This window comes from Mesocricetus auratus, unplaced genomic scaffold (assembly GCF_017639785.1).
Source record: "Mesocricetus auratus isolate SY011 unplaced genomic scaffold, BCM_Maur_2.0 Super-Scaffold_4256, whole genome shotgun sequence".
Lineage (NCBI taxonomy): Eukaryota > Metazoa > Chordata > Mammalia > Rodentia > Cricetidae > Mesocricetus > Mesocricetus auratus.
The window spans coordinates 130,440,543-130,457,784 of NW_024429182.1; the positions used below are offsets into that span (position 1 = coordinate 130,440,543).

General features: G+C 48.7%; 1 protein-coding gene across 3 annotated transcripts in view; it reads left to right on the plus strand.

The window, feature by feature from the left end:
• The window catches only part of Lrrk1 (leucine rich repeat kinase 1), a 138,452-nt gene that overhangs the window by 94,629 nt on the left and 26,581 nt on the right, over positions 1-17,242 (plus strand). For all 3 annotated transcript variants that reach the window (XM_040730655.1, XM_040730659.1, XM_040730661.1), the window contains 7 exons: positions 22-142; positions 590-749; positions 2,207-2,483; positions 8,523-8,694; positions 11,076-11,239; positions 11,622-11,761; positions 13,216-13,465. In XM_040730655.1, coding sequence (XP_040586589.1) covers positions 22-142; positions 590-749; positions 2,207-2,483; positions 8,523-8,694; positions 11,076-11,239; positions 11,622-11,761; positions 13,216-13,465 — 1,284 coding nt within the window. The remainder of the gene's footprint in view (positions 1-21; positions 143-589; positions 750-2,206; positions 2,484-8,522; positions 8,695-11,075; positions 11,240-11,621; positions 11,762-13,215; positions 13,466-17,242) is intronic.

Genomic DNA, 17,242 nt, shown 5'->3' on the forward strand with positions numbered 1-17,242 from the left:
CTGATATCTTTGCACACACAGTGAGATCTCCTGCAAGAACCTGGAGGGGCAGGAAGGGCTACGGCAACTGATTTTCCACGTCACGTGCAGCATGAAGGATGTGGGCAGCACCATTGGCTGTCAGAAACTTGCTGGCAGGCTGGTAAGTGTCCCCTCATCGAGTTAAGCCAGAGGGTCCCACTTCCCACTGCTGGGATCCAACTTAAACCCTTCAGCCATTTTCTGTAAGGCAGACGTGTGTGTGTGTGTGTGTGTGTGTGTGTGTGTGTGTGTGTGTCTGTGTGTCTGTGTGTGTCTGTGTGTGTGTGTGTGTGTGTGTTTAAAGTCAGTAGTTCCGGCGGGAGCAGGGCAGGGTCATTCTTCTATCGCAATAGTCCTGGCATTACTAAGTCTGTTGTCCCTCTGTCTGTGTGCATGTCCCCAGCTGAGGTGGAGCAAAGGCATGCCCTGACTTTGTTCTGCAGTTCTCACCCTTCAAATGCATGTTCTCTGGCCCTAGGACCAGACAGTGGGGGGGGTTGGTGGGGAGTGTTGGTGCAGGCAGCACCCCTTGGACCTGAGGGCCTCGGCCTTGCCCCGCCTGCCCCAGATTCCCAGGAGCTACATCAGCCTACAGGAGGCCGTGCTGGCCGAGCAGCAGCGCCGTCGTCTGGGCGACGAAGTACAGTATCTGACGGACAGGCAGCTGGAACAGCTGGTGGAGCAGACACCTGGCAATGATATCAAAGACTACGAGGACCTGCAGTCTGGTAGGCGGGGAGTGGTACCCAGGGGCATCGGTATGGGGGCCCTGAAGGCCAGGCGGAAGTCCAAAGCCCTTGAGTAGGGCAGGGTGAGGCACCTATGAGGCTCTGCCACAGCTCCACCTGGATCCTCTGCACAGCAGGCTAGCAGGTCCACTGATGACACTCAACATCTCCGACACCTTCGCGGCTCCTCCCACCGCTTCTTGCTGCCACCTCCCCCAGCGTCCCTCCCCCACACCCTCCTTTCCCTGGACAGAGAACATGGCAGCTGCTCTGCAGAGGACACACACAGACACAGCCTGTGTCATCACCCTCCAGGACCTCAGTGCAGGAAGATAGCGAGGATAAACAATTATAGCCAGTTCTTATCACTCATGGAACTTAGCATGTGAAAGGTCACCACAGCTCCTGCATTGGCAGGTGTGAAACCATTGCTCTTGGAGAAATAATAGGACCAGGTTCCTGCCTGCCACCAATGAAGCAGTCGATAACTGTTTATTGTTTCAGATATGCCTCTGTTCTATGCCGTTCTGGTTTCCTTTCGTTTATTGAGATAAAGCACCCTGGCCCGAAGCAGCTTAGGGGAGGAAAGGGTTTCCTTGTCTTGCAATCCCAGGCTACAGTCCATCACCGAGGGGAAGTCAAGGCAGGAACACTGGCAGCTAGTCACATCACATCCAGCAGAGAGAGAAAAACAGCTCAGTTTCTTGGTAGCTTTCTTCATTCTTATGCTATTTAAGACTCTGCCTAGAGAATGGTGCCGCCCACAATGAGCTGGGTCAGTTAATAATCAAGACGATCTCCCACAGACATGCCCACAGGCCAAACTGATCTAGATCATTCCTCAATCACACTCTTCCATGTGATTCTCAGTTGTATCAAGGTGACCATCATAACTAGCCAGCACATATACCTTATTAATTAGTTAATATGTATTACTGATTTTATAGCTCATGCAGTGGCTTCTACAGTTTGTGCCTAAACATTGCTAATCTAATGCCATAATTTTTCAATAAAGCACAGCCTTGTGCTTAGAAACACTAGACAACCCTTTAGCTCTGTGTTTGAAGGTCATTTTAGACAGCAAGATTACCCCCAGGTGCAGAGTTTAAACATGGCGATAGATAGACTATAGAATGGGCATTCATGGGATGAGCACTTAGTTAACAATATGTACACAGAAAAATTCACACTTTTCCCACAGCTCAGCATGTGTCTACGCATAACTATAAAAGCACATCAAGTGTTGTTTGGGGGGTCATAAGTAAATTTCATCAAGAGGTGACCCATAAATTCAGTCTGAGAACAGGGGTTACTTGCAGTTGCTTGGCCACCAATCAACTGAGGACACTGAATTGGGCCTGGAAAAACAAAAGTTTCTTTCTGGGAACAGGGTCATCACTGAGTCCCTTTTGGTTCCTCTGTGATTCTGACCCAGCATCCTCCCTTTCTCCCTGAAGCCATCAGCTTCCTCATAGAAACAGGAGCCCTGCTGCACTTCCCAGACACGAGTCACGGTCTGAGGAACCTCTATTTCCTTGACCCCATCTGGCTGTCTGAATGCCTGCAGAGGATCTTTAGCATCAAGGGCTCACGGTCAGTGGCCAAGAATGGGGTGATCCGAGCCGAGGACCTCAGGATGCTGCTGGTGGGGACAGGCTTCACACAACAGACTGAGGAGCAATACTTCCAGTTCCTGGCCAAGTTTGAGATTGCCCTTCCCGTCGCCAATGACAGGTGAGGTCACAGCCCCGGTATGTGCTGAAGGAAGGAGTGGATCTGAGGACGCTGGTGGCCTCATCGAGATTTCCAGGGCTACCACCACCAGGATAGCTAGCTCCCAAGGATGGCCAGTTACCTAGCCTAGGTCAGCAGGAGGGTAGGTGCAACACCCTGTATCTAGTACCATGGGCTACTCTTTTCAGGCAGTTGGAAGAAATCCACTTATTGAAAAGGGGTTAGAAAAGCATGCAAAGGGAGTTCTCCTTGGGGCAGTTGTTATATTGGTATCACAATGAATGAAAACAGTCTGTGACATGGGCCCACATGTCAGTTATGCAGCCTCAGACCACACTCACAAATTATTAAGAATGGATAGCTTGACAGGTTCAGGCCTGGGCCTCCACAATGCTGCTTCCTGAGGCCTGGGCCTCCACAATGCTGCTTCCTGGAAGGCTGGTGTAACACTTGGAAGCATATCCAAGACACCTGCTTTCTGCTACCTCATCTCATTGGGCACCTCATCCACACTGCCCAAAATTCTTCTCCATGACCTTAACATCTGCTTCTCACTCTACTCCTCCACTGTGTAACTCTACCACCTTCCAAGTGCTATTCTTCTGTGTAGGCTGAGTTTTTCCATCCTGACTATCCACTTTCTGCCCCGGCAGCTGCTTCCAAATTACCACACAGAGGCTCGGCCAATAGCTCAGGCTTACTACTAACTATCTCTTACATTTTAAGTTAGCCCATATTCTTTATTTAGACTCTGCCACATGGTGGTACCTTCATTAACATGGCACATTCATCTCCTGCTCCCTCGGTGTCTACCGTGACTCCTCTGACTCTGCCCTCCCTCATCCCATCATTCTTGACTTTCCCACGTAATTGTATGCTGTTCAGCTACTGGCCCATCAGCTTGTCTATTAAACCAATCACAGTGACATATATTCACATAGTGTAAAGGAATATTCCAAAGCACTTCTGATCATACTGAGGACATCTACACTAGTCTCCACTCATTTGTAGTTTCGCTTTCTACAGGTTCATCTTCCAGTAGACCAGCTGAGTGTGAAAATACACAATAGAAAATGCTATAAACAATCCTTTCATTTAAAATGCTACAACATTCCCAGCAGCACAATGAAACCTCTCACTATCCCACTCTGACCCACTGGAACATACCTCATCCTCTGTCCAGTGTATCCATGCTATATAATCTTACCCCCTGCTAAGCAACTACCTTGGTTATAAACTGAACTGTTCTGATATGTCTTTGCTTATGTTTAATCCCCTGTCTTATTTGCTAAAGGCCCAAAGCATGAAGGTGCTGATGTTGGAAATTTATGACAACATGTTGTCATAATTGTTCTATTGTTGTTTCATCATAGTGTCTCTCACTACTTCAGGTGATATTCTCTTTCTTGAGGTCCATTTTGTCTGATTTTAAAATAACCACAGACCAGTTTTGGAGGTTGTTGTAATTTAAAAAATGTCATGAAGAGAAGTCATGTCATACAACAGGACTCACATAGGAGTACTGAAAGAGGAGAGAGAAGAGGCAGAAAAAGGGGCAGAGAGGCTGGCAGAGACTGGTCCCTAGGGGCATGAGTGGTGGAAGAGAAAGAGAAAGAGGTGGGAGGGAAAGACAGAAAAATAGGAGGTGGGCAGGGTCCTTTTAAAAGGAAACTAGTGAATGTGCATAGGTGCTGCTCTTAGTGGCTGCAGCTGAGGGTGTTATCCTGTCAGAACCCCAAGGACAGGCCAGTATAAGTGCTTGAATATTAACAGAGGTTTTTTTTTTAGCTTCTAACTACAGCTGTCCCTATTTCCCCCAATTCTTTTATCATAAATTTATTTGGGTATTTACAATATAATCAATATCTTATTGCCAGTTAATTGTCTAACCTGATGCTCTATGTCTTGAATAGGAATACTTAACTCATTTACATTGAGAAATTAGTTTTATAGTTGGATTTAAGCCTAGTAGATTGCCATTTGTTTTCTATGTATACCACTTAGTTTTTTCCTTTGTTCATTTTGTTCTGCCCTCTTCTGAGTTAGTCACATTTTCAGTCTTTTTATTCATTGGTGTGGTCTTCAGCGGCTCTGATGAGTATTAGAATATGTGTCTTCAATAGTGTGTTGATGATTTCTTCTTCCCACCACCACCTGCATTAGTCAACGTCAGCGCTAACCCTCCTGAACATGAGAACTGCCAATGCCCCAAACCCTGGAGTGAGACCCCTGAGAGGACCAGGGCTGAGAAGAGCACATGGGGACCAGATCTCTGGTGGCTACCCAGTCTCCATTCATGTCCTGGGTTGTTTCATCCTGGCTTTGATGGCAGTAGCTACTATCCCAAATCTGTAGACCTTTATGGTGCACATGACCTAGAATACACCATCACTCTGTACCCCCAACTCTAGAGCCCTGCAGTGGTGCCACTAGAGACTTCTAGGGAGCTGGCTTGTCCCGGGGCAGCCATTCTAGAGATTCTGTTGGTGTGAACCAGTTATCCACAGAAACAGCTCTCTTTTACACTTGGCCATATGGGTTTGGGGTCAGGGGGTAGAGCAGGGAGGGCTCAAGACTTTCTTGCTCCATTTATATGGGGCCATGAGCAGAGTCCTAAAGAGAGAAACCTCTAAAAGAAATTCAAGGTCTGTTTCATGGCCCCTCGTTCCATATCCTTGCTACTGGCCAATAAAAGCTCAAGATGTCAGTTTACACTGCCATGATCTAACAACATCCAGGTTTTATATCAGTGGATCAAAGGAGTAAGGATATATTAGCATCCAGTTAGAGTATCGTGTGTGTGTGTGTGTGTGTGTGTGTGTGTGTGTGTATCACTCTACCTATGAGGTTGAACAATAGAAGTCAGTCAGATTATTGCCAAGTCCAAGGAAGTTCCTGCACAGTGGGTTGAAGCATAGAACCGGACTGCCAGAGAATGAGCCCGAGATACCCTTTTTTCTCCCCTGCAGAATAACAATAATACTGTTACCTATTGTTATTATCCTTGCTGTCAGGAGTAAATTAGATCATATTACATAGGGTCCTGTCTCTTACACCTAGGAGCTCCCAAGGATGGTAGGAAACAGCAGCACTGCTCTTACGGTTTTGTCATGTTAAATCCTGTGGCCCGTGTGTCTGGGTCTGCACAAAGCTGTGAGTAACAGAATATTTCCCATCCTAGTGGCACACATTTCCTTTGTGCTTCCTTATATCAGCCATGAAGCTATGGTCTCTGAATCTATACAGACACACAGATCTTAGATGCCCCTTTGAGATCTAGGTTGTCCACCTGCAGCCCATGAACCACACCCTGCCCCTGACAAACCCTTCAGAAACTCTCCAGATTGATGACCCTCCAAAACCTATCCGTCCCAGCATTTCTGTTTGTATGGCTAAATGCCTTCGCTCTTACTCGTCTCTGGAAGGCCCCAACCCCACATCTGAGACCATCTCAGTGGAGTAACATTCACTAGACCATCTCCTCAGAGGGAACGCTATGACCTGCCCAGGGTCCATCAGCTGATGGGTAGTCATCAGATGCAGGAATAATTCATTTCTGCAGTCCAATCTTGTTGACCCCTTGGGACAGCCTTTCTGACTCCTATTGTTCTCCAGCCAGGTGCAACGGTCTGCCCAGGGACTATTCCATTCCAGATCTGGCTTCCATGGCCAGTCATATTTTGAACTCTGAATTTGCTGTCTAGATTATCCCTGCCTTTAAAATTCTTGATGAGTGCCTATTCTATGTGCAGACATCTCTCTTCAACACATACCTACAAAGAGAGGGAAAATCCAGAAGCCATTTTCACAGGGCATGGCTTATGTGTTGGGGACCTAGACTGAGGGATATGCAAGTAGGCACTTTAAGAGTCTCCTGTTCAAGAGAGGGACTCTGCACAGAGGAACAATAAGCAGTTGTTAGGATGTAGGGAAGTAAGGCAGGATGGTGGGATGAAGGAACAGGAAGGCATCATCCCGATGGTATAGCAGGTGTCTGTACCAACTCACCTGTGCATCCCTTGGCCAACCTCTCTAACCCATCTCTGTAGGCATCCCTTCCTTCCCCGCAAGGCTCAAGATACACAGGGCAACCAAGTTAGTGCTGAGACTGGGGTGGAGGGGCAAGTTGTCATTGAATTTCCCTTATACAGTTGTCCCTTAAGCCCATGAGGGATTGACACCAGGACACAGGATTCTCAAATACCTTATGAAAATAGTATAGAACCCACATCCCATCTCTGAATACCTAGATGACTTAAAATGCCTTCTGCTATGTTGCTAAGGGAGTGCTTATTATAGAAGAATGAAATGACATTAAGTAAAGACTATATATATATGTATATATATATATATATGTTAAGCCCAAGGTTGGTGAACTACATAGATATGGAACCATGAATCTGGAAAGACAATTGTATCAAGCATTAGGAGAGTCTCATCTAGAAAGTTTCAAAGATTTTTATTGCACTTAAACAGCTGTATTTTTATTTTAATTCAAATACAATCATTTCCCCCTCTCTTTTCCTTCCTCAAACCCCTCCTTGTCCCTCCTTCCAGTCTCTCTCATCCTCCCTCCCTTCCTCTCAAATTCATGGTTTCTTTTTCTTTTATTTTATTGTTGCTATGTATACATGCATAAATGATATCAATATATGAAAGAAGCTGGTGAATCTGTTTATCATTGCATGTGCATGATTTCAAGACTGACCTCTTGGTACCTCTTGGCCAGTTGAAAGACTCCTCCCTAGGAAACCCTGGTTCTCCCTCTCTCGCAGTCTCATTAGTTGTATGTAGTTCTTATCTCAGGTTGGGGCCCCGTGACGTTCCCCACTTCATTTTTGTGGTGGCTCTTGGTGTTGTCACTGTTCAGGTCATATTTGGGTAGTCATGGTATCACGGGTTCATAGGATCACAGCAGGATATGACTGTTGATGGCTCCCCTCTCTATCAGCTTGCACAGTGCCTTCTGGTGCTATGAAAGCCAGCCCTCGTGGAGAAGACTTTCAGGTTAGATCCTGTGTCTGAAGTGTTGTCCCTGTGCAGGGACCACGGGGACTTCACTTAAACCTTTGAGAGGCGACGAAGGGCAAAGGCAGTAGCTTATGTTGTTTTGAGAATCTCTTGGATTCCTGACCAAGAGCTTGACAGATGGTTTCTCATGTCTGGTGCTGGAGTTTTTGTCATGTGGCCTACAGCACTTGGAGGGGGGGGGCATTGTCAGTAAGACTGGGATTGCTGAAGGTAAAGTCTTTAGTAAGAAGTGATTCCAGGGGACCTCACAACTATCTATAAATAGTCCCAAGAGTTCTAATGCTCTCTTCTGGCCTCCACAGGCACTACACACACATGCAGGCAAAACATCTACGTGCATGATAATAAGTTTCTTAAGAGAAAGAATCCAGCCTCTGCATCAACAGACTATCCCCTGTGCCTGCTCTGTGCCTGCCCCTCGGCTCATAGTTCATAGCACATAGTAGATATCACTTTCCAGATGCGTTTGTGGGGAGGAACTTCCTGGCTGTCAGCTTTTAAAAATGACAATAGACAAGAACACCTAGGTCACATAGTGACGCAACATTTTAACAATGACTCTGTCCACTTATGTTCTCATAAAACGTCATTTGTTTTGTGCAAAACCACCATGTTCTAATTTTTAAGGCTGTTGTATTGTTTTAATTAGCCAAGAACAATAAACAGCTCCGAAGACCAAAAACCAGTTACCCTGACCCCAGCATCTGCATTGTCCTCGGAACTGTGCAGCTGTATTTGGTTTTCCTCCACCAACCAAAGTCAGCATTAAGTGATTTCACAATCGCAACCCAGTTTTCTGAGAAGCAACTCTGATTTGCTGCGTCTGGTAGTTTTTTATGTCTTCATATCTTCCCTCCACATCATTATAGTTTCTCGAACTCTGTAGGGAGGTCCCTGGCAGCCGAGGCCTTGTGAGCAAAGGCCTTCCCACAGTCCAGCATCTCAGGGACCAGGGTCCTGCCGTGGCTCTCGGGCCACGATAATCACCTCTCTCCTTATGTGTTTCAGCTACCTCCTACCACACCTCCTTCCATCCAAACCTGGGCTGGACACGCACAGCATGCGGCACCCAATGGGTAACACCATCCAGCGTGTGTTTAAGATGAGCTTCGTGCCTGTTGGCTTCTGGCAAAGGTTCATAGCACGGATGCTGATCAGCTTGGCTGAGATGGACCTGCAGGTAGCTTCTGAGAGGGGATGGGGATGGGGGTGGGGGTTTCTAAAATCACACCTTGGGGGAAGACTACAACTTCTGTGCTGTCATGACCTAACTGAAGGTTGCTCTCCTGCAATGATATGACTGGTGTGGGGCTGAGAAGAAAACAAGGCGTGAATCCCTTGGGGTCCAGACTGGGTATATGTACCCATATGACTTAGCCTAATTTCCTCCATTTCCAAGCCACTGTGGAGCTTGCCCTAGCTGAAGTAGGGCCCCCCCCCCACCAAGCCACCGTAGTTTTGGTGCAGCAACTATGAGCTGGGCCAAGAACTAGCATTTTAATCACACCCCAGGACCCTGACTTCATGGGCTTGCTGTCCTGCCTGTACACTTTGACTTACCTGAAAGGAATCTGTAATTGGCACAGCACTTCTCAGATCACCCATATTTAAAATCTTGGTTGCAAGCATCCATACCCGAGTATCATTGTAAGGACGACCTACGGGAATTGGCTCTCTCTTTCCATCCCATGGGCCCCAGGGATTCAGTGCCAAGCATCTGTACTGAGCCATCTCACTGGATCATCTAAGGATGGGAGGTAGCTACGCCCCCTGGTGATGCCACTCTGCAGCCAAGTGTGGGACCACCGCTGGAAAACAGCCACTTGCTTTGGTACCAGTGAAGAGCCAACCCATGGATTAGGCTCTGTGGGTCCAGCCAGAGTTACGGAGAGGTGGCCCAGTCAACACTGATTTCATGCAAGACAGTAACATATTAGTAATATTTTCCTAGGGTAGTAGTTCTCAAAGTGGGGTTCCCAGACCAGCGAAACTGACCTCACCCCAGATCCGGTGAGAGCTACTCATTACCAAGCCCCAGCTCCAGATCTCCCACCTCAGAAAGTTCAGATGGAGCCCGGCTATCTGCCGTTGACAAGACCTCTAGGGGATCGTGACACTCTAGAGTTTGTGAGCCCCTGACATGCACTCCAGCTGTGGAACTCTTGAATCTTCTTGACGTTGACCTCTGCTTGAGTTTGCTTTGACCACCCTCTAATTAGAGCGACCTTATTGAATTATAACTTCTTGGCTCAGTAAAGACGTTCTTTGATCTTCCCATTTTATGGGAAGAAAAATAAACACGAGAGGCTGAAAATCAATCAAAACTGTTGCAGCCTGTGCTGTGGATGGGGGCGGGGCGGTCTCTTTATGATGCCAAAATAATGCGCTGGCTAACAGAGCGGGTGCTGGCACTGCTTCTCCTAGGGTTCCATCTGTCCCTCTGTCCTCCATTTGAACTGTGTCCTGCAGTGTTCTAAGTGGGAGGTCACTGCGCCCCCGCATTGTGGGAGGCTGAGCTCACAAGGGGGGACCCAGCTGGGAGGGAGCGCCAACAGCATGCCTCTCTGAGAAGTCAATGCAGAATGAAACCCTGTTAAAATTCAGATGGAGGACACAGGGGAGAAGAGTTCAGCCGGAGCATTCATCAAAGACATGCAGATTCCTGCAGCAATAGCTGCTCTATTTGTAAGTCTGTCAGGGCAACAAAGGACCAGCGAGATGCCCAGCCCTGGTGGGCAGTGGCTGTGATGATAGTCTCTGGTTTTCCAAACCTCACTATACACCCGGAGCCTTAAAACTGGCAGACCCTAGACCAGGCATCCCACTGCTGAATGTCTAAGCTGGGGGAACCAGAGAAATCTTTATGTGTTTTCCATATTCATAAGGCTATGTTTCAGACAGAGTGGAAGAGCCAATCTAGTAGGAAGGAGTGGTTGGAGAAATCACTACCGTAGCCTTAGGAAAACGAATTTTAAATGAGTTTTTAATGGCCCGGTAACCCTGATGTTTTCAAAGTATACCTTGTTTTTCAATGCTTGTGATTCATGCTACAGCCTGGGGCATGGTGAGCAACCACTGTTTCAATCGCTGAGCGATATCCCAGGGCCCAAGAGCATGCAGAGTGAGACACACAATCTGAATCACTGTTTTTTACACATATGTGTGCAGCAGGAAAAACTCCTGGACTCATACTTACCAAATCTTAAAGTTCTCCCTTCTGGGTGTCAGGTTGTCAGTTTTATTTTCTGTTACAAGTTTCCGTCCCGTCCACATTATCTATTTAAACATTCCCTTGTGAAGTCCGGGAGGAAAGTGTTCAGAGAAGGACAGCCTATTTGTAATCGCTGGGAAAATCTGTTCCCAGGGTACCCTGGAGACACTTCCAGATCATGTGACCTTTGACTTTGGGGGGGAGGGGATGAGCAACGGGCGTGGGAGGCACGGGTGGAAAGAACTTCAGCGATTTATCAAGATGGGGCCAGGCCGGCCTCTTCAAGCTCTACACAAGGCCATCGAGGAGCCCAGAATTCTTAAGTAGGGTCTTTGCTGTCTGCCTTTCAGCTCTTTGAAAACAAGAAGAATACCAAAAGCAGGAACCGGAAAGTCACCATTTACAGTTTCACGGGAAACCAGAGAAACCGTTGCAGCACATTCAGGGTCAAAAGAAATCAGACCATCTACTGGCAAGAAGGGTTGCTGGTTACTTTCGATGGAGGCTACCTCAGGTGGGAACATCCGGGAGGCCTGCCTGCCCACTGGGTCGGCAGGGTGCCCAAGCAGTGGCCCTGTGATAGCCCTGACAAAGTGCTCCATTTGGAGTCAGAATTCTGCCGCCCGAGAAGGACTTATCATGGTAGCCTGTGGGAAATAAAGACCCTCCTTGTGTCTGTCCCGATGGCCCCTGTATTCCCACCCTCCCTTGACACCTCCTTTCGGATAGGCTGAAGGCAGCCACAGCCCAGGGCTCAAGTTCACTCTGGTTGGGGGAGCAGGGACAAGGAAAAGGTCGGCCCTCTCAGTATCCTGCAGGCACCGGAACCCTGGGGGAAATCACCCCCAGCTCCACGATAGTCTGGCAATAGGCTCCTTTTCATTTCCGGGTCACAGTGTGGAATCCTCAGACGTGAACTGGAAGAAGAAAAAAAGCGGAGGGATTAAAATTATCTGCCAATCAGAAGTGAGGGACTTCTCGGCGATGGCTTTTATCACAGACCATGTCAACTCCCTGATCGATCAGTGGTTTCCTGGTAAGAGAATACTCTGGAGCCAAGCCTTTGACCATGCTTATAGATTTTAAATCAGAACGAGGCTGCCTCTTTGAGAAAGCAAAGTTGCCACCAGGATTCAGCCCTTGGCCTGAGAGCCCTGCACTCTGTGGGAGTCCTGCTCTGGGCCGGTGTGTCCCTGGTGTGGGGACAGTGAGGAAGGCCAGCATTGCTGTGTGCCTTCCTCCTTCCCTGTGTGTCCCTACTCATCCCGGTGGTGACCAAGTCACCCATTTGAATCCACTTCCCCACTGACAACTCACCCAAAGAAAATACTTTTTGAAGCGAATCCTTGGGGGTCCTCTGTCTGTTTTACTCCTGGGGCAGACAGAGAGCAGACAGCAGGAGCAGGCTGTGGGGCAGCCCCAGGAAGGCAGCTGTGGGGTGGAGCCTGCTGAGTGAGCAGAGGACAGAGTAGAGGGTGTGGTCAGGGGTGTGGTCAGGATACCTTGCCTATCACACAAGTCTGCATGAACTGTTCTACTTACCTGTCCCAGAGCCTTCCATCCCAGGAGGACAGGACAATGCTTAAAGATGCGGCAGGACGCCACTGGATACAGAGTCCAGACACAGAGTCTGGCTTCTTTGCATATTGCCTCAAAGAGTGACCGATGTGGAAAGTGGCTTGGGTAGAGGTTCTCAGAGAAAATTAACCAGTGTGTGAGTCAGGGTAACTGGAGGGCTCTTAGCCAGCCAAAGGGGCCCCCAAGACCTGTATCCCCTCTCTGACCACTTCATAGCTCCCTACTGGCCAGTGCCCCACCTTAGTGGGTGCTGGGGATTTGGCAGGTAGACCAAGTAGACAGTAATGTGAGACAGAAGAAACTCGGCCAAGCATTTGAGACAAAGTGTCCTCGAGCCAGCACCAGCGCCAGTGTCCAAGAGTCGCTCACTGTGATATCTGTGAATGTCAGATAGTGCCCAGGGCATCCAAGAATCCACACTGTCTTGTACAAAGCAGGTTGTTGCCCTGCCCCAGGGTACTTCCGTGGGTGTTGGCACCTCCCAATGAGAGGGACACAATGGATCTCCTAACAGGTAAACCCTCATCAAATGCCCAGCTTTCCCATGATCTTTTACACTCATTGTCCCCTGATTTAACTTCCCCACAACACTCCCACAGGCCTTTTGTCTCTAACTTGTACTGACTGCCGTTGGGATAATGGAGCATTGCATGGTTTAACCCCAGCATTTGGGAAGCTGAGACCAGGGAATCCTGAGTTCAAGGCTAGCCTTGGCTACATAGCCAAAGCCTGCCTTAAATCAAAGCAATAAGGCACCCCAGAGTGGTACTGGACTTCTGGCTCCCTGGGACCCAGGCAGGAGCAGGCAGGGCCTCCGGTGTAAAGCAACCAGGCCCGGGTTGTAGGGTACTGCTCAGAAGACCCACTCACATCCAGTTTACAGGCGCCGTCACCTCCTCTGTCCCCGTTTAGCCCTGACAGCCACCGAGAGTGATGGGACACCACTCATGGAGCAGTACGTGCCCTGCCCTGTCTGCGAGACATCGTGGGCCCAGCACACAGACCCGAGTGAGAAGTCAGAGGGCGTGCAGTACTTCGATATGGAAGACTGTGTGCTGACAGCCATTGAACGGGACTTCATCTCCTGCCCCAGACACCCGAACCTCCCGGTGCCACTGCAGGAGCTCGTCCCAGAGCTGTTCATGACTGACTTCCCAGCCAGGTATGGTCCACGACCCCTCCCAGGACAAGCGTGCAGGCTGTGTGCCTCTCCAACCAGCACATGGTGCCCTAACCATGGGGGTGGGGGTGGCAGTAACTGTTCCAGCCATTCCTTCCTGCCAGTCTCGGCAGACTTAGATCCCCACGCTAAGCTTCTGGAGTGAAATCAGACCAATGGCTTTCCATCCACGTCCTCAGCAGGCCCTGCTTCACTGGGCACCATGAGCCACAGGAACACCCGTTCTCCCTGCCCCTCTGTGAGCCAACACGCCTTCCCGCTAAGTTCTTGCCCACTGGAGGACAGAAGGTTGGCACAGGTGCTCACCGACCTCTGTGGAAAGGGCGCATTCCCACACCTGCAGCCTCGTCTTCGTTTTGGGGGGCAAATGCTGATGCCGGGCTGCAGGCACACCCCCGCTCAGTTCTCCTGGCTCATTCCACCTGCATCCTCCCAAGATAGCAATGGGGAGGGGATGCTGTGGAAAGGGACTCTGCTGGTCCCTCCCGAAAGGAAATGGCCACAAAATGTAAGTCCTCCATAAAACAGACCAACGTTAGTGTATGGGAACCCACCCCTGTGGTGGGGACTCCTGGGGACAGTCCTTCAGTCATTTTGGACCTCAGCTGTTTCCAGTCGTTTTGGAGTTGTGGTCAACAATCACTGCCAGTGGTTTCTTTAAAACAACTTATTATTATTATTATCATTATTATTATTATTATTTCCCTCTTCCTCCTTGTGTCTGTTTTTTCTCATTTCTCTGCACTGTCCCCACGGGGCGCTCTCTGAATGACAGCATTGCTGCTCCACATCCCACTATCAGGGATCTATGGAATTTAAGATGGGCCTGGGAGGTGGCTCAGTGGCAGCGCATGAAGCCTGTGCTCAACGCCCAACAGTGAAAGAGGGTAATGGATCAACAAGGGATGCTCCTCACCCGAGCTCCTTTCAGTGCCTCCAGCAGTCTTGTGACAGACTCAGTGAGCGCCACTCTGCTGCAGAATGGCTTTTCTTCGCTCCTGGGCTCTGCATGTGCATGCAGTCGTGTATACGCATGGATCACATGTTCTGGAAGGTCCTAGCTTCGGCACCCCTAAAGTTTTAGACATTCCGTTTATCTGTCAAACATTGGAGTTTTTATGCCTCAGCACAGAAACAGCAACAAGTGGGCTGCAGAATTCCCTCTGTGGCTTCAAGAAGCCAGACTGGATGGTCCTTGCTACTTTGGATCTAGTCTTGGGCACAGTAGGATTCTGAGATGAAGCTACCTGTTAGGAAGTGGAAAATCCTGACAGCCTGAGCAGGAGTCTGTCCAGAGAGAGGCTCGGGATCCCAGCCCTGACGGGGGAGTTTGGCAGGCAGAGCTCTGCCCTGTGCTCCCTACAGAACTCTGCACTCTCCAAGCTTGCATTAAGTCCTAGCAAGACCCACAGGACTCCCCTGGTTCCCACAGCTCATCTGAGGGAGCTCCCACATACCTGTACTTCCCAAGCTAGGGTTTTCTCAGAAAACTTAAAAAATACCCCAGTCCATGTTCAGCCACGTGCCCAGGCTGCAGTGGGTACAGGTGACATGATTGATCTGTCTGGGCAGCTACAAAGTTGTGTCTGAAAGCTACAGAGGGCAGAAGGGCTTACAGGGATGGCAGGCCTCTGGCACCAGTCACTGGTGAGGACCTGCATTGACTTCAGTGGAGGGGGCTGCCTTCCTCCTCCCCACCCAGCCCTCCCTCTCTCTTGGCTTCGCTCTGTCTTTCATGAACCTGTTTCTGAAGAAAGAATGGAGTTTCAGGAAGTGAGAGACTAAGAGGTCCTGGCGCAGGCCCAGAGTCAATGAGGGGGTAAAGAAGGATGGCCTTTCATAGTGCCGAGCCCTGCACGCTGGCCCAGAGCCACTAGACCCAAAGCCTGCACCTCTGCACCCACGAACCTCATTCTGTCCCAATCCTCTAGCTGAGCTTTGCTGGAGGCTCTAACTCTGCCCCGTGCTCCTCAGCTTCTTACTCCAGAGCCCTCAGCCCAGAGGTTTCCACAGAAGGCTGAGAGGGTCAAGGAACGCAAGCCGCACTTTCTAGAAGCCCGACAGAAATCTTTATTTTCTTTTTTCTTTTTTTTTATTTAGTTTAGAAACAATGTTGTTTCACATGTCAATCCCAGATTCATCTCCCTCCCCACCTCCCCCGCCCTCCCCACCAGTTCCCCAGTCCCCCACCCAATCTCCACTCCAATCCCCAGGGAGGGTGAGGCCCTCCATGGTGGATCTCCAGTAACTGTCATTTCATCCAGGGCAGGGCCTAGGTCCTCCCCCCAAGAGTCCTGGCTGAGAGACCCTCCCATATTGTGGGATGGGCACTCAAAGTCTATTTGTATGCTAGGGATAAATACTACCCAAGACCCCATAGATTACCTAGGCCTCCTCACTGACACCCACATTCAGGGGGTCTGGGTCAGTCCCATGCTTTCCACACAGCCGTCAATCTGGAGTCCAAGAGCTAGCCCTTGTTCAGGTCAACTGTTTCTGTGGGTTAAACCAGCCCACTCTTAACTCCTTTACCCATCAATTCTCTCTTTCTGACACTGGATTCCAGGAGTTCAGTTCACTGTTTGTCTGTGGGTATCTGACTCTGCTTTCATCAGTTGCTGGATGAAGGTTCTGTTTCCCAGACTCTCTGGCCGTGGGATTTTATGCTGGCACTCCCCTGATTCATGTCTAAAATCCATAAATGAGTGAGTACATACCATGTTTCTCTTTTTGTGACTGGGTTACCTCACTCAGGATGGTTTTTTCTAGTGCCATCCATTTGCCTGCAAATTTCAAGATTCCATTGTTTTTTCCTCTGTGTAGTACTCCATTGTGTAAATGTACCACATTTTCTGTATCCACTCCTCAGTTGGGGGCATCTAGGTTGCTTCCAGGTTCTGGCTATTACAAATAATGCTGCTATGAACATAGTGGAACAGACATCCTTGTTGTATGAATATGCATCTTTTGGTTATATGCCTAAGAGTGGAATTGCTGGGCCTTTTGGTAGACTGATCCCCATTTTCTGAGGAATATCCATACTGATTTCCATAGTGGCTGTACAAGTTGGCAATCCCACCAACAGTGTAGAAGTGTTCCCCTTTCTCCACATCCTCTCCAGCATAAACTGTCATTGGAGTTTTTTATTTTAGCCATTCTGACAGGAGTGAGATGGTATCTCAGAGTTGTTTTGATTTGCATTTTCTGGATGGCTAGGGATGTTGAACACTTTCTCAAGTGTCTCTCAGCTATTTTAGTCTCCTCTACTGAGAATTATCTATTTAGTCCTGTACCCCATTTTTTGATTGGATCCTTTGGTGTTTTGGGGACTTGCTTCTTGAGTTCTTTGTAAATTTTGGAGATCAGCCCTCTGTCAGATGTGGGGTTAGTGAATATCTTCTCCCAATCTGTGGGTTACCTTTTTGTCTTGCTGACTTACAGAAGCTTCTCAGTTTCAGGAGGTCTCATTTATTAATTGCTGACCTTAGTGTCTGTGCTATTGATTCAGGAAGCGGTCTCCTGTACCAATTTGTTCAAGGGTGCCTCCCACTTTCTCTTTTAACAGGTTCAGTGTGGCTGGATGTATGTTGAGGTCTTTGATCCATTTGGACTTAAGTTTTGTGCATGGTGATAGACATGGATCTATCTGCAGTCTTCTACATGCCAGCTTCCAGTTATGCCAGCACCATTTGTTGAAGATGCTTTCTTTTTTCCATTGTATATTTGTAGCTTCTTTGTCGAAAATCAGATGTTCATACA